This window comes from Trichoderma ghanense (genome assembly GCF_004382785.1).
Source record: "Trichoderma ghanense strain CCMA-1212 chromosome Unknown scaffold_8, whole genome shotgun sequence".
Lineage (NCBI taxonomy): Eukaryota > Fungi > Ascomycota > Sordariomycetes > Hypocreales > Hypocreaceae > Trichoderma > Trichoderma ghanense.
In genome coordinates, this window is record NW_027395671.1 from 571,489 (window position 1) to 599,069 (window position 27,581).

Sequence of the window (27,581 nt, forward strand, 5' to 3'; positions counted from 1 at the left end):
TTCTCCAGCGCGGCAACTTCCGCTCTCTAGCTAAAGCTACAGCTCCTTTCAGTCCCACCTGGCATTTCACTCATATTCATCTCTGCACCAGTCGGTCTGCGTGTAGATTGTACTTCTTACATGAAACATCTCTGCTAATTGTCTTCCTCTTTCACTGGCTCCTCGGGTGTTCTCCTCGTTTAGGTCTGGTCTCCTCCCTCTAATACTATCGAACGTATCCCTCTCTCTAAAGAAGATGGACAAACCGTTATAGTGTTCTGCACCCTTTTCCCCCCTCCACATCTCCAAAGTCCGGGGCATCGCCCGTTACTCACATGTCCCTAACGTTCAAGCCCTCCATCCCATACCCTCGGAATCCCTGCTTAATCCTGAGAAACCCATCCCCTCACGAGACCTGCTTCTCACGAAACAGCCCTGTTCCACACGCAACACCAATTCAAAATGCCCCCTTCTCGCTTATACACTCCTCGCCTCACAACGACATTCTCTTCCCATCCACCAATCTCCCCCCTCCCCCCCCTCACGTACACCATACTTCATCGGATTCTACTCACGAATCAAGGAATAACCCACCCCCTCCATCCAAACTTCCACCCCAGAAAGCCGTTCCGTGAACTCATTTCCCCCTCTCTCTCTCCTCCCCACTATCAAATGGTCAACATACATGTAAGCAACCCCCCCTCGGCATAACACCACACCGAACTTCGACCCTTTCTCCCCCCTCTTCATAACACCAGCGGAATTTCAGAGCTGATGTAGACTCAACAAGTCGTAACTTGAACAAATATCAGCCTAGAGAAATTTTCGACTGCTACAAGCAGGGGCGGTCCCATCAACACCGGTAAAGCCATTGGACAGACGCACATCTCCAAGACAACAAGGGTATATACACTCAAGCTCGGTAGGGTGATTAGCATACGCTTGTAAGTGCAACAGTCGAGGCTTGGTGGTCATGCCCACGTGAAAGACACAAACAACTACAGACAACTACAGATGCTCCAATCACGATATATGGCCTCTCCTTGAACCATCTTTCTGAAGCTTGAGACTCTCGTGACTTCTACATCTACCATCAACTGCCTTGCAACGCGTTACAATCCTTCACGTCGCTTCACAGTTAACACGCGGCATCCCCAATGTCATCGATTCGCTTGCCCAGACACATCTCTCTGGGCACATCAGTCACACCCAGTCAGAAGCACATCACTTACATCACGCATAGGACGACACGCTGTCAAACTCAAGAAACAACGATCCTCTTTCCACAGAACAAGCCATAAATATGCTCAATTGCATTTGTGCGTGCGTGCGTGCGTGCTATCTATGGTCGTTGCATATATTCACAGAAACAGAGAATAAGCACCACCGTGCCTCCATATGTAAAATCAACCAGAAAAATATCCCTAGTATCAAGGCCTACGAGCCATCGTCGACTCTCGTCGAGGACAAAACGCTTCATCCATCGACGATGTCGTCGACGGCAGCCCGCAGGCCAACGAACCGAAATGCCGCCCGTGCAAGTCCAGCACACCGTTGGGCATCGTCCCAGCCCGATAGCGCCCCTTATCCAGCCTGGGTCCATTTGTATACTCATCATAAACGACGCCATGCACATTGGAGTTGACCACGAAGACCAGGGAGATGAAGTCGAGAGTCGGCCATGAGCCCCTCCTGGTGTTTGTGGGAAAGGTGAGAGAGAAAAAAATATCAAGTCCAGATTGTCGAAATGACATCGCGTAAGATACAATGAGAAGCGAAAAAGAAATTTCGTCAAACGTTTCGATGTTCCGAAACCCTAGCCATACACATCTCAGCCTTCCGGAGCCCGACCGCCATCGTATGCTACGACCGAGTCCCAACAGAGTCTGCATGGACAGGAGAAAGAGGCAAAGTGCCAGATGGAGGATTCCGCCTCCGCTTAGATTCGAACGGTGGGCTGGCCCAGGGGCTTGAGAACGTTCTCAGCGTATTGGCCACCAAAGTTTCCTAGAGTCATGGAGTCAGTTTCGTCACAGGTTTGGTAGGACGAGCATGAATCGGCTTACCTGGGGGGCTGTAGTTGCAGACAGTGTACCAAGACTGCATGGAGAGAACGGTGCCTGCAGGGCACTTGGCGGTGTAGCATCCAACCTTGGTGGACGACTTCCAGACGAGCTGGGTGTAGTGGCCCCAGGAATCCAGGTTGGTGCCCGAGGGAGGGTTGGCCAGGCCGTAGAAGGTCCAGTTCTCCATCTCATCGTTGTACCACTGGTCGGTGACACCACGGCGAGCAGCCTCGATCTGCTGGTCGTCAATGTTGCCAGTGGAGCCCCAGCTGGCAAGGTTCTGGCCGTAGCCACCGCCGCCCTCGGTCCTGTAATCAAGTCAATATCTCGGACCCACGTGTCTTGGCTCTCTGTGTGCTCTTCTACTCACATGTCATGGGCGAAGACGCAGCCCTGAGCGGTGATCTGGGCGTATCCGGCAAGAGTGTCGTCCCACTCAAGGGCGGGGGAGGAGTGGTTGGCACGGTGGACGTTGTGCTGGTCGACCATGATGGAGCCGTAATCGTTTCCAGAAGAGGGAGCCGACGAGGGAGCCGCCGCAGGAGCAGACGAGGAAGCAGGCTTAGGGGACGGAGCCGGCTTGGAAGACGGGGCAGGGGAGGGCTTGGCCACGACCGGCTGGGGAGAAGGTGCCAGCGTGGAAGATGGGGCCGGGATCGGAGAAGAAGACGGCTTCGCAGGGACGACGACGGTGGTGAACACGGGCTTCGGGGCTTCCGCTGGCGGCGGAGCCTGCTGAGGTGCCTGCTGGGTAGTGGGCTGGGGAGCCACCGAGGGCTCGGGGGAAGCAGAAAGGGGAGGAGCGGGAGCGTAGACGGGCTTGGGGGCCGCGGCTACGGGCTCAGGAGAGGCGGCGGCCGGCTTCTCAGAGACGTTCTGAATGAAGACTCCACCGGCGGTCGGCGTAGCAGAAGCACTGGCATTAGGGTCAACAGTCACGGTGACGGTGACAATGTCGGTGACCCAGTCCGTCTCCATAACTCGCTTCTCGAGGGGTACGGCCGAGGCCAACAGGGCACCCGCGGCGGCCAAAAGGACGGCGGACTTCATGTTGAACAGCTGGATAATCTTTGCTTGGACTTGATGTCAAGTTGAACTTGCTAGGTGAAGAGTTAGCTGTTGAGTTCATCTATGCATACATCACAATGGACAATGAATATTGTGCTTGTTGCAGGCGACGAAACCATCAAGCAACTGGCTATATAGGGCTCTGAATGCAGCAATGAATCACAGTAGCCTTGCCCAATGAATAGTATGTGCGTCATCCCAACAAAATGTCAGAGGCTGGTGATGCCCTCTGGAACGCGGCTTGGGCTGATGAGGAATGTAGCATCAAGGACACAGCCGTCGAAAACGGAACAATGTGACCTGAGTTGACACCGAGACTCTGGGGGAAGGATCTCGAGGAATGGGCAAGGCGGTGCTGGGACAACTTGCGCACGGGCACTTGCTTAGCTGTTCTAAAGCCAGGGAGGGGGAGGGGGAGGTGAAGAGGCTCATGAAGCCCTCACATGTAGGATGAGGGGATGTTCAAACTTGGTAGCTGGCGGCTTGACAAACAACAAAAAGGCAAAAGCCAATCATGATTCGTGATAGATATTGACATAAACGAAACAAGGTGTGAAGGGGTTGCCGATCACTGCCTTACCTTGATGAGTTGATGATGCAGCGATGCAAGGCTGGAATCCGGACGGGCGGTCGAGGAAGATTTATATCGGGCGTGCGTCAGAACCAGTCTGGTGCAGCACTGCTTTCGGGGATCCGGCGAGAGGACCGAGGGCAGAGGGCGGAAGCAGCTGCGGTCGGAGAGACAGACAACTCAAGAGGCTCGACGATGTTTCGTGGAGCGCGGTCGACAAAGAGAAAGGAGCGTGTTCAGTCGGCGGCTGGGTGCACTCGACCTTGTATGTAACGCGAAGGGGGAACCGGATACCAGGCCGATGAAATAACGAAGTGAATCAGATTTGGTCTCGGAAGAGGAAGAGGGAAAGGAGTGGAATGTGCCGTCGAGGACACGGAATAGGGAGCGTTGTGGCAAAAAAGAGAGGGGGGGAGGGAAGGGAAAAGATGGTCGCAAAGGCCAAGATTTCGTCTCTGGGAGTGGAGGACAAGGAGACGCAGGATGGTTGCGGCAGGCGGGCGACGTTAAAAGGGAACGAAGGCGGATCGACGGACCAGGAGGCGCGCAGAACGAACGAGGCGGCGGTACCAGGTAGAGTGCAGAAGCGTGTTGGTGGCAGGGAAGAGAGAGGCACGAGGTGGAGGAGGCTACTGGGGAGGGGAGATGAAGCTGGGATTGCTGGAGTTTGCAGTGTTTCGAGATGCGCACGCCCCCGCTTGGGGCCAGTGGAAGGGGGGTGCTGTAATAGTAGCCGTAGACGAGGTACGGGGGGGTGAGGACCCTGTAAGTGTACCTGCATAGCGGTTCGATTTAGTGGAAGGTCTGCTGGAGGGCTGCTGGAAACCAGCTGAGCAGAGTTCAGGTGAAGCCTCCAGCTCGTTTGTGCGTGCATGCATCTGAGAAACGACAGTGGAAGCTACGTGAAACTCTATCTTTATGTTTTCACCGTAATCCTGTTATTACGATCATTGCTGCCGTCACTGCTTCCATCAGATGCTATGCATCATGAGTACTACTCATAGTCACACGCACTGACCAGCTGGCTGTTGGTTTATATAACAATCGCACCAGACAAACAAACAAAAAGAGGCACCCCATGCCGGCGTGTTCCTGAACATCATGCTCCTGTTCCTGTTCCTGACGCTACGAAACAGCCAAGTTGCTTAGCACTGCACCTTATTGCAATGTACCGTGGCGGGCTCGGCCTAGCCCTGTTGGGCTCGCGGGGGGAGGGATGCGAAGGGCGTGGCTGTAGTGACAGCATTGAGGAGGGACAAACACAAACACACCCGACAAAAAATTGCGAAATTCCATCGAGAGTCAGTCTGCTTCCGGCATCTGCGCCAGGTTCAACAGCCTGTACTGTAGATTGGTCTCAGATTTGGTAACGTTTTTTTGGTGCGACCTCGAATACGGAGTGCAGAAACTTGCAAAGGAGACGTGGTACGGTGCCCCTGTGCAACGAGGTGGACGTGAGACCAGAAGCAGACAGTTCATTCGAACAGGCAGCCCTCCTTGACGTCGATACTACGAACCTTGACCAGCTGCAACGCCATACGATTCCTTTGCTTTTTCGGCCTCTCCAAGACTGGAGATCCACCATCAAAGCATCCTTCTAGACCATCCACCTCCGGGCCCGCGCTCATCTTGTGCTGGACAAGGCTCGAGATTAAGTCTCCCCTCCCCCTCAATGCCAGCAATTACCGCCTTGGCCATGCCCAACAGCCGGGGTGGGAGATTCGCCAAGCAAGCCTTCTCTTGACATCATCTCTTGCCCTTGCCTTCTTCTTCTTTCGTCTCTTTCCATCCACAACGGTGAGCATCAAGAGCATGGCTCTCTCGAGGATCACGCACATCGTTCGCGATAACATCACTTTGGCGTCTGTGATCGAATGGCGCAGCCGCACTAGCGAGTGGGCAAGAAGAAGACAAGAGAAGAGACAGTACCTTACCTACGTAGACATGTCTCTGAGAGACGTCTCGTGGACCACGCCAAGTCGACGCCATCACGTTTGCAATTCTACGTAAAGTCTGAACCTCGTCTGCTTTGAAAGGGCTGCTTCGTATTGCGCACCCATCGAGATGAGGTGCACGTACTTACCTGGCACCTGTCGTTGGCCGGTGAATGCCCTCGGCAAGTTTAAACGCGCCACTTTGGACGTCGGACCTGCACTCGGATGATCACCAGCTTCTCCAGAACGTCCACTCTCCTCTGCCTGCTGGCTGTCCGTGCTCTGCTTCGATCATGAAGCACGCACGAAGATGATGGCATCGAATTGTTGGTGTCGTTCACGTCCTACCCCTTGATTTGCCTGACCCGCCGTCTACCGAACGTTCCATTTCCCTTCGGTAAATGTGCTCCAGAGTCTGGAGTCGTTCTCAGCCCTGAATCGGCGCGATTATTTGCCGAGTCCGCCTTTCTCGTGTATCCTGCAAGCATGCTGGGGATCAAACGTCCCTTTTTTTCCCTCTCTTGAACTGGCCTGGCCCTGGATTTGTGTTACCGCTGTTCTATGCAATCCATGTCGAGCAAGACGATGCAATTGCAATGAATGCGCAGAGAGTGCGGTCCGGCGTTTACAAGCAGTAGCATCTTGGAGGGAGCATGCCATTGATGCCAGCGAACTCAACATCTTGGATACGTTTGCAGCATCAAGTGGCGTCTCCAATCCCTCTGTCCATCTCCCCAGGTACTGACCGCTACTCCCACACCCCCTCACCGTCCATCGCTGCTTTTTCCTCCTCTCACAGCGCTGTGCCTTGCAGCAGCAGCTCCAGCGGCGGCTCTGCCCACAGCCAACCAGCGCCGGCGTCTCCATCAAACAAGCTCCAGGCGGGCTTGCGGGACTTTTTATCCCTGAAACGGCACTAATCGCTCTGTGTCACCCCCTACCTCATCTCCAGCGCTCTTTGTCAGCCTATCGACGGCCTGGCATTGGGCTTTCCTTCTGGTCAAGCAGGGGGTCCTTTTGCTTTGGCATGGACGAAGAATCATGTACTGTACGAAATACAGACATGGAGACGAATGTCACTCATTTCACCCTTGGATCTCCTGTTGCTGCTTGTGACTGGCGCTTGTCGACCCCATACCGAAGGTACATGTAGTTGTACGAGTACCTGCCATATGGATCTCCTGGATCTTCTGTGACAGGCAAGAGGTTTGCGCCCCGGATATCGGGCGATGCTACGTGAAACAGCACCGCGAAGGAAGCCGTTCCCAGCGGCAGGAACCAGAGGATCAAAATATGATGGGATTCATCGCTCCCGGCCCGCGTGTTTCGCCATGCACGAACAGAGTCGCATTCGTACGTCTTTTGTACCAAAAAGGCTCAATCAATGCCAGCCCGTCCGTATTAGACGCAGATCCCAATTGTCCAGATGCGGGGTGCGCCAAAACGGCAGTCACGGCGCTTGGCAAGCTTCACCTTGTGCCATCCTTCTTTTGTCTCTTATTTATCTTCTTTTCTTTTCTATTCTTTTCACCTCTTCCATTCATCTTCAGACCTTTGACATTCATCATCGTCGTTGCACCTCCCATCGGCACCTGTACCCAGGACGTGGCTTGCGCCAGCCTTGTCATACCTCTTCCCTCCGTCTCATCAAGCGTACCATCTGGACACACGAGCCCAGGGAGGCCCCAGCTCCTGGATACACCAACAAACGCATTTCCCCCTTCGTTTTCCGTCCGTCTGCGCGAGTTGATTGAGCATGTCATCGATGGCTCCCCCTTGCCGCCGAAGCCGTCGTCTGGCGGGGCTGCAGCGCACATGGCTGTCGGAATCCAGGGCTAGACATTCATTGTTTCCCGTTGCGCGTCTCGATTCTAGACTCATTCACAGCACTAGTGGCTCCTTGTCAGTGGTGACTATTGTGGCCCCATTCCGGCCGAGTAGCCGCCGTCTCTCCCTGGTGGTTCCCTGATTCCGTCTGGCTACACTCCGATTCCTGCTCACGGGCACATCACGTCTATTGACTACTACTACTTTACCTACAGAGCGGTTGTCACTAAAGCAGCCCGTCGGTACGTCGGCCCATCTGCTCTGATGGTCCCACAGCATTCATCGAGTGCATCCGCTTGGTGCTAGTCGTGCGTCTACTCGCATCCCCTGGTGAATCAGATAGACAACCGCTGCCACGATGCAGTGGTTCCTGGCTCCCCGTGTCAGCGCTGCTCGGAAGCACAACTCCTACGTCCGCGGCCGGAATGCCTAAAGTCGACACCCGACGGACTCGGCTCCGCGTCCACGGTCGAGAAGCCCCTAGGGGCTCGTTCGAGTCTTGCCGTTTGGCCTGCCACTCCAGATTGAGTGTAAGATTGACTCCACCAACCGCACGACAGTCATTTACTCTGATGAACATTGGGAACCAGGCATCGCCAAACCGAGGTCTATTCCTCCATGCTTGGCCTCGGACGCGGAGAATCACACCACTGGCATGGCATTCGCTCAGCACGTTTACCTGTGGCCGCTTTGTCTTACGTAAATGAGATTCATGTAATGAAAGGATTCGGGGCAATTTCCATTCATATCCATCGAGCTCAAGTCAGCCTCCTGGCAAGGTGGCCGGCCCTTCCAGAACATTGCCAGGACAAGCACGAATCCACCGGTTCTGGGTTCACACCCAGACCGATGTCGCCGTCTCCTTGGATGATTTATCAAGGTTGCTGGCTGATTGTTCCTCATCAAAGGCAAAGGCCGAGATATTCTCCCAGCCGTCGGCCAAAGCGATGGACGGGAACAATCCGAGCGGCACACTTCCTCCCAGACCACGGGCTTTCCGGGCCTGCGGGACTGGCTACGGAGCCCATCTGAAACGAGCCGCCGCCGAGGCTTGATTCCGTCTATCTTTGCTTTACTCTTTCCTTTCTGTTTGCTTGTGGGCTCTTTTGACGTGGCTAGCCTGGTCATGGGGGATGCACATAAGCGCCGCTAGGAACCGAGGCGTAAGTGAGTATCGGCCCCTTTTCAGCTTCCTCAGCGTGGCTGCTTTTGTGCGTTTTGAACGCAGCAGCTGGCCTAGTCGTGTGATCCTGGGGAATCATCTATTCTGGCTGAAGCTTAGGAAGTCTTGGAGTCTCTGTGCCGCTACGCTGACGCTTGTATTCACACGTAGTACTCAATACTCTTGTTTGCAGTACTAAGTCGCCAGGTCAAGTATAGGTTGAATCAGAGCTGCTCTTTTGCCACGGCAGACAGGTACAGATAACCTCAGCCGGCGCCATGTGGCTGAAACAACAAAAGACGTGTCGTTTCTGACCGTCGTTTTGATGTTTTGGCGATTATCCGCTGGTGTTTTTTCCCGGGCCCCGTTGGACGGGTCTTGTCTAAAGTGCTGTGTTGTGGAACCGGGCGGTTTCATATTAAGCCATCTTTCAAAGTTTTCACTTTTATAGACTATCTGTATGGAGTTGGTTGCACTGTGTCTTGCTGCAGAGTGGGATGACTCCGAAAAGTGCTGCGTTTGCCGGGTGTTGGGTTGGAGACAGGAGGGAGGCTGCCTCTCGAATATGCGGAGAGCCTTAGGAGGGGAAGCAGGAAGACGTCTGCTGGTGACCGAGCGCTGCCACGCATCAACCAGCGAATGCTCCAGTATTACTGTTGTAACAATTGCATTGATTTATTCTATCCATCAGGCTCACGATTTGTCACTATATCTCGTTGAGTCGTTTACTTTTTGGCTGCTCACGTCCGTCTTCCCTGGGTGTTCTCCAGGGTAGCAATGCCTCCACGCAATGGCAGCACCATGTCCTATCCTTGGAATAGGGTCAGTTCACTCACTGCCTTTCTCAAGGAAATTTCATGTGATTGCCATGCAAAGAATGGCGACTGACTCATCTCAGGGCTCAAGCACCTGCCCTGTACCCTTTCTTACTCAACCACGCAAAGTCCCGTCATGGTACGACATCTCCAACTGACGGCTGGCAAAGTATAACATGCATATGCGACGAGAATACCCAACGCAGACGTCCGCCAAGCTGCCGAGCTGGGATCTAGAATGAATCTACCCCATACTGAACGACAAAACTCGTTCACCCACCCCGCAGTCGCTCAAACCTATTGTATTGCACAGATGACGAAGTCGATGTAGTCTGGCTGTCAGCTTCCCCGAGTGTCACCACCAACAACATAGCGCTGCGGATATGCGGTTTGTCCTAGAAGTGGGTAGTAGTGTGGCAGCAGCAGCAAGTTCCCAACCTTTTCAGACAAACTGTTGACCAGATCTACATCTCACATCGAAATTGTCTCGGCTTTTTGATGCTGGTAGCCTATATGTACCTTCCTGCCTTAGTATGTGAATGACATTGACAGTTTCTTCCCCCTCCCGTGATACCTTACGGAAGCTTGCTGATGATAAGACTTTCAGAGATCATGAGTGCAACCTAATCCCCCCTCAGTCTTTCTCGGTCGTTTTAGAGTTTAAGCTGTTTTGTGTCAAGGTATGATTCGTGTTCATCATGCATTCTCTTGTGATGCGGGGGAAGGGCTTGGGCCGACGACGACGACGACGACGGGGCACAGCATGTTCGATATCTCATGTGAATTGGGGGAGACCGAGTAATAGCTTTGTGGACGTGCGACGGCACTTCTCCGCCATGACCGGGGTTGTGCGGTCTGACGGAGGGGAGGGAATGCTGAGGTTTTCTCGTGTAACGCGGATTTTTGCCTGTGAAACATTCTATTTTGAGTGTGTGTGCCTCGATGTCTCTGCGTCAAACGGCGTTGCTTCATGGTGTTTCGGCTCTCGACCAAAACATTCCCTGACTCTCGTGACCCGCTTGAAGGATCTCTCTTCTTTCACGAGGTACCGAATAGTCATAACGGGAATGGGCTCACATGTTGCCGAGGAAGTTGACATGTTGACTGCAAAGGGAAAGTATGTAGTATGTTGATGAGTTATTTTTCTTTTTTCTCATTTTCGGCTCAAATGTACACGAAGCATCATCCCTAAGCCCCTCGATTCCGACATCCCCTCTCTCTCTCCATTTTCCTCCTCACACTCACTGTGAAGCGCCAGACTGCGCGGGGACAAACGGCTTGCCGTCCCCAGGACCGATTCTCACGTCGGCGAAGATTTGTTTCGGCCTCAGCTGAACGGGGGTCACGTTGGTGGGCTGATCGGGGATCTTCTTCTCCAGTTTCTAGATTTTGACGAGGGTTCGATTAATAATTCCTACGGCGTATTGAATGCAGTCACGACAGGCAAATATGGAGAGGCGTTTTCAAGACGTACCAGGTTCTCGTAGACGCACTTGCTGAGCTTCCACTCAGCGGGGCGGCACTGCCAGAGCTGCTGGTTCCGGTTGTCGAGGCATTCCCAGTGCTTGCGGAACTCGGCCAGGCAGTGTGTGTTGATGTCCGTGAGCCTAGATGCATTCTCATCCATCAGTTACCCCTCCTCGAGCAAAAACGGAATTGCTCTCCTCTTTTTTTTTTTTTCCAGTCCGAGCCCCTCGGCACACATATGCCTCGCTCTGAAGCCCAACACAGTTGATAGTTTTCTCCTCGTTTACGTAGCAAGGGGGACAATAACGTACACGCTCTGGGCGCAGCGGGTGACCCTTCGTCCCTCCTTGAGGCAGTTCAGCTCGCCCTTGCCGGGGTTCTCGGTCTTGCACTGCATGTAGTCATCGTTGTAGTCGCGGCACCGCGCGCCGATGAAGAAGGACGCCGACAGCAGGGGCGCGGAGCTGGCGCCAATCTCCTGGACGGGGGGGATGCTCTCGGGGAGAGGCGTGGTGTCGATGAGCACCTGCTGGTGGAAGCTGCCGGATCGGTTAGCTGGTGCTGCTGGTTATCGGTGGAGGAGGAACTGTGCGCCGGTACGAGGCGCCAGGACGACTCAATTGTGTCGCTTCTGGGTCCTTGGAGGGTTGGTGAACGTACTGAGACCGTCGTGATGCCATGGTTGCCGGGGGTTTGTGGTCGACGCCTGGGTGAAGCCTGCGGGAGGATAATGGAGCTGCAGTATGAGGTCTCTTCGGATGGGCTTAGTTGAAAGATTGTAGGTTGCTGTGGCCAATCAGAGGGGACCGGGGGGTCAGCAGTCCCAGCCTTGTCGGTGTTGTAGAGAGGTACTTGAAATGGGCTGAGAGTACTTGGCCATCTTGACATGCGATCGTTCAGCGGTGCCAGAAGCCCGTCGTAGCTGCTGATTTTTCCGACATTTGGCGCTATGGTTTTCGTCATTTAGTGGCCTTGCAATTGCTGATTAAGGATGGTAGGTACTGCAAGTACCATCATGTAACAATCCCCAGAACTGCTGACTCATCCAACGGAGACGAATCTCTCGCATCATCTCTCTGCATCTTCTTTCAAGCTGCACTGGCATTGGAGTGCAAGTAAAAGCGGTAGAACAAATTGTGTCTCGTACCTATCCCGATCTGCAATTGTTCCATCCAGTGCGTTGCTCGGATGCTGCGCGCATCAAAACTGCAGGCTGCGATGCTCCTCTGAAGACGAGCTGTGATTGGCTCAGTGGCGGACGAGGCTGACTTGCGCGGTACCTGGGTACCTCCAACCTGTGCCGCTGAGCGCGACCCTGCAGCAATTTTGGAGCAAGTCAACAAAACTGCCCAGCGACGAGAAAAACATCCGCGCATCAACCTGGACGGCCTTTGACGCTGCCGGCCATTCGCCATTGATCCCGACTTCGAAATCCGAGCAGACGCATCCTGACCCGCCTCACGCCTCGATACGCTTTCTCATCTCTCTTCTCCCCTTCTTTCGAAGCTCCTCCGAGGAGCTAGGCGGACACCCTCGAGACCTGCGGCCTGCCTCTGCACCATGTCGCTGTTTGGACAAACGAAGCCTCTGGGCTCCGGAGGGCTCTTTGGCTCGGCCCAGACCGCGCAGCCCGCCCAGCAGACGCAGACATCCGGCAACGTCTTTGGCCAGACTCTGGGTGCAGGCCAACAGGCGCCGGCGATTGGAGGCTCGCTGCTCGCCCAGCCCCAGCAGACACAGCAGGTGCCCGCGCTGTCGCAGTCACAAGCCCAGCTGTCGAGCTCTCTATGGCAGCCCGGCCAGGAGACGCCGCGTAAGTTTCTCTCGCCCACTTTCGCTTCTAAGCAGCGGCCGCGACCACTTCTTTTTTCTTCCAGGTTTTCTTTTCTTTTCTTTTCTTTTTTTTTTTGTGCTGACAAGGGCCATATCGTGATGTGGACAGACCAGAAGCCGATCCTGGAGCAGATGAAGCTGGTGACGGAGAAATGGGACCCTGCCAGCCCGAGCTGCGTCTTCAAGCACTACTTTTACAACAAGGTCGACGAAGCACACATCCCCTTCTACAAGCCCCAGCCGCACGAGGACCCTCGGGAATGGGAGGAGGCGCTGCAGAACAAGCCCGCGCCTGGCTTCATGCCCGTGCTGTGCCGGGGCTACACGGGCGTGGCGGACCGGCTCAAGACGCAGAAGCGCGCCATTTCCGAGTTCAACACGCGGCTGCACCAGATCAACGGCTGCCTGGATGCGCTGCTGCAGCGGCATGAGCTGGAGACGGAGACGCGAGCCCTGGCTGCCAGGAGGCGGCAGACCATGATCTCCAACCGGTGCCTGGCGTTGGCGGCCAAGGTGCAGATCCTGAGGAACAGGGGCTACGCGCTCAGTGGCGACGAGGAGGACCTCAAGAGCAGGCTGCAGGCTCTGGAGCGCGACGTGCAGGACCCGGCCGTGGGCGCGCGGGAGGAGGAGCTGTGGAGCAGGCTGATTGTCCTGAGGGAGTACTCTGAGAGGCTGAACAAGGAGATGGAGAAGCCGGCTGGCGCTGAGAGCGAGGGGCTGGACGAGGAGACACAGGCCAAGGCCAAGCGGGTACGTCTCGACGTTCAAACGGATACTGGGTCCGTGGGGATTTGCTGGCTAACAATGACGATAGGTACTGGAAGATTACGAGAAGCAGCTCCAGCATCTGAAGAAGGAGCTCGAGGCGCTGAATGCGGACTATCAGGAGTGGGAAAAGAGCAGAAACTCGACGTCACGGTCCCGATAAAAGCTTTCCTTGTGTGGACGGGGCTTCTTTTCCGAAGGCATGATGCTACTGGTGTTAATTTGGAGACTCTTTTTGTGTTTTTGACGTAAACTGGATTGGAACATTGGCAGGCAGTATTCTAATGCCAAAGAAGGGCGGGTTGAGCCAACTGGTTTCAGCAACTGTATCATGTTGCAGAATTGAACGAATTGAAAGGCATTCTGTAGCTCGTACGGAGCAACTCTCTCTCCCTCGATTGCAGCACAAAGGTTCGCGAATTGAACGGCATATTCGGAGCCAACTACCACATAATCAATCCCAGCAGATATGGAGCATGTGTTTCCTGATTTGCAATTCTATAGTCGTTCCGTTTCGTTTAAATTCCGTCGCGGATGACCAACATGAGAATCCATCCTTCTCTTGTCGTCCAACCTCGAGCGGTCAGGTCTATCGTACAGTGAGGAGATTGCCTTGCTCGGTGGTCGTGACCCCTCGGCAGTATATATCAACATTTCGCCAATCGGAGATCCGGCGCGGGCATCCGCCAATGGATCATGTGCCGGAGCGAGAAGCATGTGGTGTAGTGTTACATGATGTTTGTTGGTCTATATACGAGTCTTTTGATCCTGTTTTCTTCTCGTGGCCTTGTTTGCCGGTTTAGAAGATGCGGCTGATCATGTCAACGGCGAAGGGAGCTGTTTCCTTGCGGTCAGCAACGGCGCACATGTACGATCTCGAAGGACATGGACTGCTTCGTTTTCTTTCGTCCTGTTTGTTCTCCAAGTTTAGGGAGAGACATACAGAGGTAGAGCATGATGGCCGTGGCAGCGACCTGCTGGACGGTAAACGTCGCTTCGGCCTCCATGGCGCGAATCTCCTCGGGCGACTGCTGCGGGGGTGCGACTGGACGGGGAACGAGACGTCAGCATTCTTTTTCTTTTGCGTTGGCGAATTGTAATAGCATGACGATAACATGGGGCCCCTCTCAGGAGAGGTTATCCATCGCCATGGTTGTCCTTTTGGCCAGGGGATGGTTCCTGTTCCTTTCGGAGTTGGGCTGGATCTGATCGGGGTTGGGCGGCGCGAGTACGTACATCCTCCAAACATGATGATATGCGTGTGATGGCTTCAGGTGGTTTGTTTGTTGTGTGAAGCGTTTGAGTGCAAGGTTGACGGATCGTTACGTTACGTAAAACGTTGTGCGATTGCGGATGCGCCCCTCTGGCTGGGTGCACAAGTACAGTGTGCGATAAAAAGAGAGCAACGAGGAAGAAGAAGGCCTGGGTATTGAAATGCAGCAGTTGGGGTCGGAAGAGAGAAGAGAGTGTGAGTTTTCTGGAATCCGATGACCCTCGCACATGCATCGAAAAAAAATGATGCAGGGAAAATCTGGGCTTATCCGGGCTGGCGAATCACAGGCGGCGGCGGCATCGCTCAGCGTCGGGCCGTGAATGGCCGATGTCGTTTGTGGTTTAGCGTGCACAGTAGCAAAAGAACATGGGAGGAAGTGATATGATAATGGATAGACCAACAGCTGATGGCTCATCATCTAACCCAAAGCTTCTAGCCTGAACTTGCCTGAGCAGGAAAAAAAAAAAAAAGACCTTGTCGGGAGAAAGATTAAGCTGGGCCATTGGTGATGATTTTTTTTCTTCTATTATCAAGGTGGGCATGATTCATGGATGGGCAGCTAGAATTATCTGGCGCTGGGACTATGCTCCAAGCATATAAGTCAAGGGATTTTGCGGAGTCGAGCGTCTCCAGTCTTTACGGAGTAGGAGTGCGAGAGTGATGCTGCTTGCTTGTACTTTGTATGTATGTAGGTATGTATGTATGTCCGGCTGGACAGGAGCTACGGAGTACGGAGTAAGTATGAATACAATGGTTATGGGCAGGTAAGGTAGTTGTTTGGTTGACACACGACATGCCGTGAGCTGATCCGGAGCGAGTCAATGCTGCAATCTTCGGCTCTGGGGGGATAACGGGCGAATGAGGGGAAAATTCAAGAGTCAAGGCAAGGGACGGTGATGGAATAAGTAATAAAAAGGAAGAAAAAAAAAAAAAAAAAAAAAAAAAGAGGCCCATCAAGGCCCCTGTGATACCCGATCCGTTCGGCGGCTTATTGACAGATAAGAACGGCCATTGATCCTCCGCGAGGCCAGCCAGCAGTCGGAGCGAGGAGGGAAAGAAAGGGAAAGGGCCTCACCGTCTAGTCTTCTCTTGCCTTCCCTTTCTTTTTCTCTTGCATCTTGTCATCAGCTCTAGACTCTTTCCAGCCAGTGTCTCTCTCCTCTCAGCCCTCGAAAGTGGTCTGATCTGCCCTTGTCGACGCGCAGACGAGACGAATATAAGACGGGCTGCCCTTCGTCCTGGTCCGCTGCCGGTGAGGGCTTCAACGCTCTAGCGCTATCACGGCTGCCGGGCTGCCCCACGAAGATCCGCCACGGACAGCCATTCACGGGCCTGGAGGAGGCGACCGTCATCTGAAAATTTCTGGGGGCGCTGCGTGAGGATTCCCAGCTACTCAATCGCGGCCGTCCGGGCGGCGTCGGTTCAAATTTCTTGGGGCTGGCGGCGGCTTGTGCGAGCGAGCGAGTCCAGGCGCAAACCAAAAGTGATTGTTCTTCTTCTCCTCCTTCTTTCTTCTCTTCTTTCTCTTCCTTCCTTCTCGTTATCCCTTCTTTAGTCTGCCTCGTCTTTATTCTTCTTTTGTTTCCAGCCGTTGAGGGAGAGACGCTTGCTTTCTCGAGGCTCTGCTGCCGAGCATCTCACCCCAGCCAAGTCAGTCCCTCTTCAGCGCAAACTATCGTGGACTCGCCATGGCCTCCCGGCTGGTTCTCGCCCGAGGGGCTTCCCTCCGCCCTTCGCTCGCCTCGGCCCGGCACGGAGCGAGGCTTTGCGCGCCTCGTGTGTCTGCGTCTGCCCGCAGCCTCGCCTACTCTGCCAACGCGGCCGCCGACGTGCGCCGCGGCGACAGGCGGGCGGCGTATGAGGCGCTGCAGGAGGACCCGACTTACAAGGAGATGCGCGAGATCCGCGCGGCCAACAAGCTGCCGTGGAAGGACTTCAGCGCCCGCCACATTGGCCCGCGCGACGACGAGATCGAGGAGATGCTCAAGGCCCTGGGCCCCGGCGCCGAGACGCTCGACGCCTTCGTGTCGCAGGTGATCCCGGCCGACGTGCTGGATCCGCCCAAGAAGACGATCCAGTCGCACGTCTTCAGCGAGTCGGGCATCGTCAAGGCCTTCAAGGGCATGAACGCCTCCAACGACATCCGCGTCTGGATGAACGGCGGCGGCTACTACCCCGTCGAGATCCCCGCCGTCATCAAGCGCAACATCCTCGAGAACCCGGCCTGGTACACCAGCTACACGCCCTACCAGCCCGAGATCAGCCAGGGCCGCCTCGAGTCGCTGCTCAACTTCCAGACCATGGTGTCCGACCTGACGGGCCTGCCCGTGGCCAACGCCAGCTTGCTCGACGAGGGCACCGCCGCCAGCGAGGCCATGACCATGTCTCTGACCAGCCTGCCCACCTCGAGGCAGAAGCGGCCCGGGAAGACGTATGTGGTGTCCCACCTGGTGCACGACGCCACCATCAGGGTCATGCATGGCCGTGCTGAGGGATTCGGCATCCACATCCAGGTGCTGGATCTGGCGGCGCCCGATGCTCAGGACAAGATCAAGGCCCTCGGCGACGACCTGATTGGCGTCATGGTGCAGTATCCCGACTCGAACGGAGGTGTCTCCGACTTCCGCGAGCTTGCCGAGCTTGCTCACGCGCAGGGCACCCTGCTGAGCGCCGCCACCGATCTCTCCAACCTGACTCTCCTGACGCCTCCCGGCGAGTGGGGTGCCGACATTGCCTTTGGAAACGCCCAGCGATTCGGTGTTCCCCTGGGCTACGGAGGGCCTCATGCCGCCTTCATGGCTGTTCAGGAGGGCAGCAAGCGACGTCTGCCGGGCCGCCTGATTGGCGTGTCCAAGGATCGCCGAGGAGACAAGGCCCTCCGTCTGGCTCTGCAGACCCGAGAGCAGCACATCCGACGCGAAAAGGCCACCAGCAACGTCTGCACCGCGCAGGCTCTCCTGGCCAACATGTCGGCCATGTACGCCATCTACCACGGCCCCCAACAGCTGCGGGAGATGGCCGTCAACAACCTCCGGCACGCCCGCATGATCCAGGCCGCCGCCCAGCACTACGGCCTCAACGTCTCGACCCGCTCCGTCGATGCCGACGGCAAGGTCCTGTCCGACACCGTCTCCCTCCACTTTGAAGACCCCGTTGTCTGCCGGGCCCTGCGTCGCGAGCTGATGGATCAGGGCATTAGCAGCGGCAAGGCCTGGCAGCCCAACGAGCTTGTCCTGGCCGTGCCCACCACCTTCACCCTCAAGCTCTACGTCCGCATCGTCAAGGCCTTCCAGACGGTGGCCTACAAGAACCACAGCGACGCCGACCTCGACGTGTCCGCCAAGTACTGGAAGGAGGGATTTGCGCAGTCGTCGGAGGAGCTCATCAAGAGCCTCCCAGCGTCTGTTCGACGAGAGTCCAAGTTCCTCACCCACCCCGTCTTCAACTCTCACCACAGCGAGACGGAGATGCTGCGCTACATGTACCACCTTCAGTCCAAGGATCTGTCCCTGGTCCACTCCATGATTCCCCTCGGCTCCTGCACCATGAAGCTCAACGGCACCACGCAGATGGAGCTTATTGGTCTGGAAAACGTATCCAACATTCACCCTCACGCGCCCTACAGCTGCACCAAGGGCTACCAGCGACTCTTTGATGCCACCTCTGCCCAGCTGGCTGCCCTGACCGGCATGGACGGCACGTCCCTGCAGCCCAACTCGGGTGCTCAGGGTGAATTCGCCGGTCTCCGGGCCATCCGCAAGTATCACGAGCAGCAGCCCGGCCCCAAGCGCGACATCTGCCTGATCCCCGTGTCCGCTCACGGCACGAACCCTGCGTCCGCCGCCATGGTTGGCATGCGCGTCGTGCCCATCAAGTGTGACACCAAGACTGGCAACCTCGACTTGGAAGATCTCGAGGCCAAGTGCAAGAAGCATGCTTCCGAGCTGGGCGCCATCATGATCACGTACCCCAGCACCTTTGGTGTCTTTGAGCCCCAGGTCCGCAAGGTGTGCGACATTGTTCACCAGTACGGCGGCCTCGTCTACATGGACGGCGCCAACATGAACGCCCAGATCGGGCTCACTTCGCCCGGCGCCTTGGGTGCCGACGTCTGCCACCTCAACTTGCACAAGACGTTCTGTATCCCTCACGGCGGTGGCGGCCCTGGCATCGGGCCCATTTGCGTCAAGAAGCATCTCATCCCCTACCTGCCTCATAAGAGCACGCAGACGCCCGTCTCCAGCGCCGCCTTTGGCAGTGCCAGCATTGTCCCCATCAGCTGGTCTTATATCTCCACCATGGGTATGTTCACACGCTACTTTATCCCCTTTATCCCCTTGATCGCTCGAGAACTGTCTTGCTAACGATCACATGACAGGCGATGCCGGTCTGCGCAAAGCCACCACTGTCGCGCTCCTCAACGCCAACTACCTCCTGACGCGCCTCAAGGACCACTACCCCATCCTCTACACCAACGACAAGGGCCGCTGCGCGCACGAGTTCATCGTCGACGCCCGGCCCTTCCAGAAGACGGCGGGCATCGAGGCCATTGACATCGCCAAGCGCCTGCAGGACTACGGCTTCCACGCGCCGACCATGAGCTGGCCCGTGCCCAACACGCTCATGATTGAGCCGACGGAGAGCGAGAGCAAGGAGGAGCTGGACCGCTTCGTCGACGCCATGATCAGCATCCGCAACGAGATCCGCGAGATCGAGGAGGGCAAGCAGCCGCGCCAGGGCAACGTGCTCAAGAACGCGCCGCACCCGCAGCGCGACCTGATCCTGGGCGACGCCGAGGGCAAGTGGGAGAGGCCCTACTCGCGCGAGAAGGCGGCGTACCCGCTGCCGTATCTCCTGGAGAAGAAGTTTTGGCCGACGGTTGGTCGTGTGGACGACAGTGAGTTTCTTCACCACCTTTCCCCTTAATTCCCCTTGTCAAGGATTACCCTGTCTTTACTAACTCTCTTGATAGCCTATGGCGACACCAACCTGTTCTGCACATGCCCCCCCGTGGAGGACACCACCGGTTCCGCTTAAACCACCTACTTCTTTCACCAACAGAAAAGGGGCTTCTTCAAGCCTTTTAAGCAGTCTTTTCATTCACACACAATTCAGCATCACGTAAATATACAACGCGACGACATACATAGAAACAATTCCTTGGGGGAACACTTTACAAAACAGAAAAATTAGGGAAAGGGAAAAGGAGTAACCATCTTAACATGGTTTTTTTAATATTCTGACAACGAGATTCAGAATCATCATCATAGTCACGGCGCATAGCGGGGTTTTCAAAACTTATATACAAAAAAGAGAGGAACAGAGAAAGACGATATATCGCATGGACTTTTTTTTTTTTTTTTATGTTTAACTTGGTTTTATAGGATGGAAGCGCCGGCTAATCTCAACATTGGGACATGGGATGATGCGAGAGATAAGTTTTGATATTTTTTTTTTGTTTCTTTTTGCTTTACACTACCTAGATGATGGTGATGGGGATCGAGTCCAGTTGTTATCGGACTTGGCTCGATGAGCAATAACAAGTACATCAATTGAACAACCCGAGAGAGATCGAGTGTGCGATGCATGTATGTGTCTGGTAATGGGTAGAGATGATGTTCACGCCTTTGATTGAGCGATGAGAGAGGCTTCAACTGCAAAGAAACAAATTATCATAATTATCTGCTAGGATATATCCATCGTATATGTACATCCCAGATTCCATCGATCAATCGTTTCCAGACGTCGTGTTCCCCACGCTTTCCACGCTTTTGACATCAATACGCCGCCAGCTACAAATTCATGAAGACGACAAAGAGTCTTTACGACTGTGCTGATGCGGACAGACGCGTGCAATGTATAGCCACTTACTCTCGCACATCGTCAGAAGGCACAATCACTCTCAGCGAACGCCCCAGCCTATTGGCAACGACAGCCCTATGGTCCCTCGGGTCTGATAGGGCAATGAACGTCCTCTCGGATCGCATGCTCGTGGGGCTCTGCTCTGCCAAGCTGATGGGGGACATCAAAAGAGGCTCCGATGACAGCGATGTGGGCGAGACCAGAGTGGCATCCGAGTCGGAATCCTTCCCGCGCGGAGACGACAACAAAAGAGACCCGGAAGCAGACTGTGTCAGCAGCCAAACCTGCGGCTTCTTGGCCTCCTCCTCGTCATCGGCTGTTAGTGTAACCGCCGTGTCCACCGATGGATGCCTATCTGCGTCCCCAAGGAGGCAGGGCGACTCTGCATTCTCCTTCTCCGCATCCTCCCCTTCGCTGCACTCTCTCTCACGCCTCGCATTTCGGCAGCGTCGATATACCACGCAGACGGTGAGCCCCAACGTGTACACTGTCAACATGATCAAGATGGGGATCACAACGGGTATGGCCCAACGATGGGAAGGACGATGTGACTGTTTCTCTGATTAGCACCCGATGCTTCATAAGTAGCGGCGATCGAGACTCACATGTTCTTTCAGCCTCCAAGGCGGAGACGTCGTCCAGCTTGAGCGAGCATCTCGAGAAGATGAGAGCCAGAGCGTGTATAAGTCATCATTCAAGTTGTTGGGTGTCCATAAACATGTTGCATTTGCATTGTTCATACCATCTAAAAGAGCCATTGGACGTGAGCATGAGTACTATCGGCCGAACGAGCTTGCGGTACACACCTGTCAGATTGGATACCAGCTCATACACAACATCGCCATCTCTGGGATATGTGATCTTGAATAGCCCAAGCTCCGGTGAGCCAGCTTCATCTAGCGATTCATTCCACTGAATCGTAAACAGATGACCATTCGATATACTATCGTTCCATTCTTCATTCAAGAATCGTAGGCCGATACCCTCGGTGACAGGTCCAGTAAGGTGATCTGGTCTATGGCTCATACTGCGAATCCTTTATCGTCATGTCATAAAGAGACCGCAGCTGCCGTGAAAGAAGCCGTGGGAGCTGGCAGGTCGTGGTAGTGAGGCAGTTGCCCAGTTTTGTTCTGTAACGAGAGCAAACACCATGTACCAAAGCTGGAACTGGCTGGAACATCGTGGCTGGAGAAACCAGGAAACCCGGCTTTAAAGTAATGATCGTCACTGCAGCGGGCGCTGAAAGGCTAGCAATCAGAGAATGGCTGGCTGGCGCACAAGACGTCTCAGTCGGCAAGGGAGAAGCGCTGCGCATCTAGTAATGAGTTGGGGCGCCAAGTGCCGGGAGGGGGGTGTCGACTGAGAACGGCGTCGCCGACCGGGCGATAGTATCGTGAAAAGAGCAGAAAGCAGGACGGCACACACAGATCGAGCGGTCCAGAGGCGCTTCTCTGGTTGGACGAGGTCACGATGGTATCTCATCGCTTGTTAGCTCCATCCAAAGGGACACGGGTCATTTCACGATGCCTTCGCTGGCATGCCCGACCAGAGTCATTAGCATATGTGCCGCGAAAGGTACCCAAGGGGCTCGGAGTAGTGGTGCTGCCATTGGACCAACCGTAGGGACGTCTGTCTATGAGTATTCACGATGCATCCCAGCTACGCCTCCCACACAGACACGTCAAGGCACTCTCTCTGGAGGAGCCTTGAGGCAAGAAATGGAGAGAGGCAGTGCTATATGGCAGCAACACAAGGCTGCCAGTTTCGCCGATGCCGACTGTTCCACCGTTGGACCCGCGGATCGAGATGCTTTATTTCGAATCTCGTATCGACTATAGGGATCTTCGCCGTCTTGCGTCAGGATGAACAATGAGTTGCCGAGATTCGGGTAAACGACGTTGGAACAAACAGCTGAGGACGCATCGAGACACAAGAGGAGAGACCTGACACTGGCCGTCTGTAGCCAGGCTGGAGCAGGCTGCGGCGGTGTTCGTCGAGGGCGCATGAGAGTGAAGTGAGGAGCATCACCTGGTATGTAGTGGCGACATTCCAGAGCGATCAAGCACTGGCTTGAGGATGAGACATGACGAATGATGAGGGACTGTTTAAGCACTTGAGATGGGGTGTGCGAGGCAGAAACAGCTGCTTCTTGATCGTAGCAGTAGTCTCTACCTTACGAACAAAAGAACCTGGATGATGACAAGGAGAAGAAGAGTCAGGCCAGGCAGTTCTAGATCTTGTACCACTCAGCTCACGTGCTGGCAGAGTCGAGCCGTGCCTTCCCTTCTGGTGGTGTCGATGTTGAGGAAGGAGGCTACCCCACAGCGCCGCAACGCACCTGCCGAGCACCACGGCAGCTGGTGTGGGGCGGCTGCTAATCGACAAGAACAGGCCAACAGACGTGCATGTGCTTTTAGCACCAGATTCTGGCGGGGCATCTTGACTCCTGCAAGGTAAACATCAACATCATCACCAGCCAGCTTCAAGTGTTCAACTGAACAAGTCACCATTCGGCCCATGGCAACTCGGCCGTTGATGCCGTGACAGCCGCCAAGACCAAGACTTTGATATCAAGAATAACCCGGATTCGATATCAGCCTGGTTCTGAAGTCACCTCCCCAACCGACACGGACACGCCTCAGACCTGCGAGACAATACGAGGCCGCCAATCTCAAAGGCATCTTCCCCACATTCTCCAGCAAGACCCTGCCCACGAATCCGGCTTGGGCTCGACCTTGACCTCCTCTTCTCCTCCTCCCAAATCCTCGGCATCGTGAAGTCCGGGCCCAATGGCTTCCAGGACGGGCCCCGGCGGCGCAGCTACCTATGCCGACTGCGTCGATTCGCTGCGCAACTCGCTCAAATTCCTCGAGGCGTCCGTGGAGACGATTGACCGCGGCGTATCAGACTTCCCTCGCCTCATGACCGTCCTCAAGACAGTCCGAGTATGTGTCTTCCCCCTCTTGCCCATTGCAATCAATGCAATGCACTGTACATCGTCGTTGACTTGGCCACCCCTCTGCTTCCATCCCTGGTAGCATTACGAACTCATTCCCCAACCCACGCTCGCTGCTGCTGAAGCTTCCCTGCGCGACGAGATTGGGCCCTACATCGCCTTTCTCCTCAGCCGTGCCGATGCTCAAGTCGAACGGCAAGAGCGCCGCATTGAGACGCTTAAAGCTCGCGCGGAGCTGCAACAAGGACGGCTCGCCAGGTCTGACGACCCGATGCGCGGCGTGCCAAGGATGCCTACCAAGGGCCGGCAGCTGCGTGGCGAGGACAAGCTGCGCGCCCGGATTGTGCGCCAGCGCAAGGAAGCCCTGCGATATGGCATTGAGAGGTTGGAGCTGGAAGTGCTCCAGAAAGAAAGAGAGTTGAGAAAGCGCCTGGACAGTCGATAACGAGGTACTTGCCACAAGCGACAAAACATCCCGCGACACTCTGAAGGTGGCTATCCAGAGTCGGCGAGCGCAAGACTGCCCTCTCCCTTGGCAATTGGACGGGTAGAGGCACCACAGAAGATTGCCATGGCACTCACTCTACAACCACACAACGCCCGGCAAGATCGGCTTTCACGATGCCTTCATCTCCGCGAAAATCTTGCCCGCATACCGGCCTGATGAGCAGTGTGAGCCCTCCGATTGCGCTTTGGCCTGACCCGCCTCCTGCGCGCTCGCGCAACTGGGGCGAGCCACCATGTCTCGATCTTTAGCTCTGAAAACTTGGGCTGAGCGCAATCCCTCCCTTGATTCGAAAGGGTCTGGTCTGGGCCTTGCGTATCTCAACAGCAGTTCGAAAAGAGCACGTGTGCTTATAAGTTAATATTATGAAATTGGGCTTTGCGAGCACTTCCTTGGTTCGATGAATAGACTACAATTACCACATCTCCTTGCGTGTCTCGTGAGTTTCCGCATCTGGAAGTAAGACCTTTTGTGTTAATATCACTGCGCTCTCGTCATTTCTCTCTTGTGTTCGACGATGCCAATGCCCCCCACCTGGAGTAGGTAGGTCCTCCGTATATCCGTTCATTCTTGCCACAAAGGTTTGTCTCTAAGAGAAGTTTTCTCTGTCAAAGGTTTGTTTCGAGAGAAGTTTTCTCTTGTCACACATCGTAGCTCACAGTTTTACCCTCACAGCCCCTTTGTTGCCAATACACAGATATAACTTCACAATAAACCTCGCAGTGGACAGTTGATAGAGAAAAAAAAAAAGGTATCATTTCAGACTTTCATTCCAACATCAACTCCTCCCCCCAAAATCGCATTGTATGGGGCAGACATTGACCCCTTGACCTTGAACTTTTTCTACCTACAAACCAACAGGAGAGGGTAGCACCCAGTTTCCATATCTGCCTTTCTCTCTTTTTCTCTCTTTCCCCCGCAAGTTCCCGGAGTCCTTGTGTCAGGGCGCAAAGTTCGCATACGTACACATTTTGGGCCTCCTTTTGCCTCGTTGTCTGCCTGGTCCACGCTCCCGCTATAGAAGAAAGAGAAAACGAAAAAAAGGGAAAGATAAATGAAGCCACAGTAATCGTGGCTTAGAAAAGGAAGCGGAAGAGAAAAGTGACCGTGCCTCGCTGATCTCTTGACGACACCGCGTTCAGTTGACTGCTCCAGGTAGTGTCAGAAGAACAATGCAGCAGGAAATGGCAGCCGAACAAGAAAGGAAGAAATACACAAGGGACAAGAAGAACAGAAGAAATGGGTCTCGTACGTCAATGATAAAATGGACAAAAGAAGAGCAAAAAATGAATCAGCATTGAAGATAAAAAAAAAAAAAAAAAAAAAAAAAAAAAAAAAAAAAAAAAGAGACACAAGCCCCCAACAGAAGGGCTGCTTCTGACCGCATTTCCCGTTGAGTAAAGGGGGTCTCCGGTAATTGGTCTCGTCCAAATATACTCCATCCAATATATGTCCCTAACCCCATCGCAAAAAATCCCGGGAGTCGTGACTCTAGGCGTGAACAGAAACAACCAACGCAGCATCAAGGGAGGTGAAAGAGGAATGTGAAAGGGAGAGCGGGAGAGCGGGCAAGTAGAGGAAAGGGTAATGTCAAGAGGTAGATGTGATAATGGTTGCTCGGACACGTAGGTGTTCTGCTATCCCCATCCAGAGATTGCTCACATCGAGCAACCATGGTGGCTTCATTTCCTGTGGGGGGCACTTCCCGCTCGATTTTTTCTTCGTCATGGCTCATAACAAAATGAGATAATTGCTGGGCGCGATACCCGTCTCTCCGGTCTCTTTCCGCGCTTGCCACCATCGTCCACTGACATCGGATACTTCCAGGATTTCGTGCTTCGCAAAAGAGATTTCGTTCGCGTCGTCGGGGTTGGCTTCATAGCTGTATATCGCCTTCGCTCGGTAAGGGTATTCGGTGGGTGGCACCACCTCGGCGTCGGGACCAGTGACCTTGATCTGCGCTGGCCCAGTATTGCCTCCAAAGCCGGGCACGTTGGAGCCGCGTCCGCCACCGACCTGGGAGGTGCCGCCGACAGGCGAAGGGTTTTCGAAGCCATTAAGCTGCGCAGAGGTGTACATTTGCGGCGGCTGAACCGAGTTGGACGTTTCGGGACGCCCCATGCCTCCACCAAAGTTGCTCATGGTCTGTCGCCCCATGGTAGCAGACTCCTTGGTCAGAGCAAAGGAATCCAGGAAAGCGCGGGGTGTAGCGGAAGGCGTCGATCCAAAATACAGCGTCCATACGATCTATGCGCGCGCGATACAAGTTAGCATACACGCAAAAAGAGAGTGAAGCTCCCCAACAGCCAGGGAGAAAAGGCGCGATTCCAGCTCGGATTGCGACAACCTACCACAACCATGGAGAGAAGAATGAAGCCCGCAGCCGCAGCCTCTCTCGCGCCGCTCTTGGAGTACACCAGCGAATTGACCGACGACGTTACTAGCACCATGCCTCCAGCAGTATAGCCCGTGATCGCCACATGGTAGGTCTGGATCGTGTCGCTGCCGACGACGTAGAAGATGCCGATAATGAGGAAGAAGCTGTATATGCTTGCCCACCAAGCGAACTTTGGGAATGGGTCGTCTTGTGTTTCCTGGATCTGGCCGATGACACAACCGACAATGGTGATGAGCCACGCAAGCTAGGGCTACAGTTAGCTCTGACGCTTACCATTTTGACGCAAACCAATGTCAGCGGGAAAGGGGGGAGGCGACGGGACGGAACGCACAAATGCAATGGACGTGGTGGCGAGCGCAAACGGATCGCCCAAGATGTTGCCCGACTGAAAGCCTCGTCGCCTGTAGATGTTGGAGTTGTCCATTTTGCGAAGTGACGGCGAGGTGACCGAGTAGGGGGGCATAAGAGAATTAGCCAGCTTGTCGATTTGGAGGGCGAGCGGCCGGATGCGACAGTCGATGCCGGGATTGGATGCGCGTAGGGCGAATAGTGTCGTCGAGAGGCGCGGCGATTGTCGATCAGACGGAGGATTTCAGGAAAAAAAGACGTGTTTTTATTTTTTTGTTGGCAGGAATCCGCGTAGCTGGTGTCCGGCACAGCCGAAGGGAGAACGAGTGAAAGAGAGAAGAGAAGAAGAAAAGAAGGGAAATGCGACCGCGACTGAGGGTCTCGCGTGGTTCGCCGGATCGTCAAGATGAAGATTGAAAGAAAGAAGAGAAGAAAATAATGGAGGATGTCGGTTGCAAGACGGGGAAAGGGAACGGACTGAAGGGGGAAGAAAGAGGAAACGAAACGGCTCCGGGCGAGATGCGGCTGGTGGAGTTGGTGCGACGGGGTCAGAAAAATAGAGGCAAAAATAATACAGACAGCTGTGGATTGGATGTTTCGCAGCAGATCCGCAGAGCCAGAGGCGGCACAGAATTCCTAGGGACGGCGCTTGTGGCTGGAGGGATTGATTGATTGACAGTCAGGGCGGAGGAAAGGAGAGCAGAGCAGAGCAGAGCAGACGCGGCGACGATGCGGTCCCCAGCTGCAAG

General features: G+C 54.7%; 9 protein-coding genes across 9 annotated transcripts; 3 read left to right on the forward strand and 6 right to left on the reverse strand.

Annotated features, from left to right (window-relative positions):
- Positions 1-1,918: 1,918 nt before the first annotated feature.
- CCMA1212_006815 (Protein PRY2) lies at positions 1,919-3,095 on the reverse strand (the record flags this gene model as incomplete). Its single annotated transcript, XM_073704011.1, has 3 exons — positions 1,919-1,986; positions 2,046-2,353; positions 2,416-3,095. 3 exons carry the CDS (start codon positions 3,093-3,095, stop codon positions 1,919-1,921), a joined length of 1,056 nt encoding a protein of 351 aa, XP_073557278.1.
- A 7,568-nt stretch (positions 3,096-10,663) lies between these two features.
- Positions 10,664-11,769, reverse strand: CCMA1212_006816 (uncharacterized protein; the record flags this gene model as incomplete). The annotated part of the gene is made up of 5 exons (XM_073704012.1): positions 10,664-10,804; positions 10,897-11,029; positions 11,201-11,428; positions 11,550-11,606; positions 11,762-11,769. 5 exons carry the CDS (start codon positions 11,767-11,769, stop codon positions 10,664-10,666), a joined length of 567 nt encoding a protein of 188 aa, XP_073557281.1.
- Positions 11,770-12,349: 580 nt separating this feature from the next.
- Positions 12,350-13,653, forward strand: CCMA1212_006817 (Nucleoporin NUP57; the record flags this gene model as incomplete). The annotated part of the gene is made up of 3 exons (XM_073704013.1): positions 12,350-12,702; positions 12,832-13,475; positions 13,540-13,653. Coding segments are annotated over 3 exons (1,110 nt in total), but the record flags the coding sequence as incomplete, so codon positions are not given.
- A 335-nt stretch (positions 13,654-13,988) lies between these two features.
- On the reverse strand, positions 13,989-14,144 carry CCMA1212_006818 (uncharacterized protein; the record flags this gene model as incomplete). Its single annotated transcript, XM_073704014.1, has 1 exon — positions 13,989-14,144. One exon carries the CDS (start codon positions 14,142-14,144, stop codon positions 13,989-13,991), a length of 156 nt encoding a protein of 51 aa, XP_073557287.1.
- A 2,256-nt stretch (positions 14,145-16,400) lies between these two features.
- Positions 16,401-18,959, reverse strand: CCMA1212_006819 (uncharacterized protein; the record flags this gene model as incomplete). The annotated part of the gene is made up of 1 exon (XM_073704015.1): positions 16,401-18,959. One exon carries the CDS (start codon positions 18,957-18,959, stop codon positions 16,401-16,403), a length of 2,559 nt encoding a protein of 852 aa, XP_073557286.1.
- On the forward strand, positions 16,452-19,800 carry CCMA1212_006820 (Putative glycine dehydrogenase; the record flags this gene model as incomplete). Its single annotated transcript, XM_073704016.1, has 3 exons — positions 16,452-19,065; positions 19,142-19,660; positions 19,736-19,800. The coding sequence occupies 3 exons, from the start codon at positions 16,452-16,454 to the stop codon at positions 19,798-19,800; spliced, it is 3,198 nt and encodes a 1,065-aa protein (XP_073557548.1).
- Positions 19,801-20,630: 830 nt separating this feature from the next.
- CCMA1212_006821 (uncharacterized protein) lies at positions 20,631-21,651 on the reverse strand (the record flags this gene model as incomplete). Its single annotated transcript, XM_073704017.1, has 3 exons — positions 20,631-21,176; positions 21,231-21,370; positions 21,432-21,651. 3 exons carry the CDS (start codon positions 21,649-21,651, stop codon positions 20,631-20,633), a joined length of 906 nt encoding a protein of 301 aa, XP_073557549.1.
- A 1,763-nt stretch (positions 21,652-23,414) lies between these two features.
- CCMA1212_006822 (DASH complex subunit SPC19) lies at positions 23,415-24,026 on the forward strand (the record flags this gene model as incomplete). The annotated part of the gene is made up of 2 exons (XM_073704018.1): positions 23,415-23,570; positions 23,664-24,026. The coding sequence occupies 2 exons, from the start codon at positions 23,415-23,417 to the stop codon at positions 24,024-24,026; spliced, it is 519 nt and encodes a 172-aa protein (XP_073557473.1).
- A 1,791-nt stretch (positions 24,027-25,817) lies between these two features.
- On the reverse strand, positions 25,818-26,908 carry CCMA1212_006823 (High osmolarity signaling protein SHO1; the record flags this gene model as incomplete). The annotated part of the gene is made up of 3 exons (XM_073704019.1): positions 25,818-26,333; positions 26,438-26,728; positions 26,816-26,908. 3 exons carry the CDS (start codon positions 26,906-26,908, stop codon positions 25,818-25,820), a joined length of 900 nt encoding a protein of 299 aa, XP_073557550.1.
- Between the last annotated feature and the right edge of the window lie 673 nt (positions 26,909-27,581).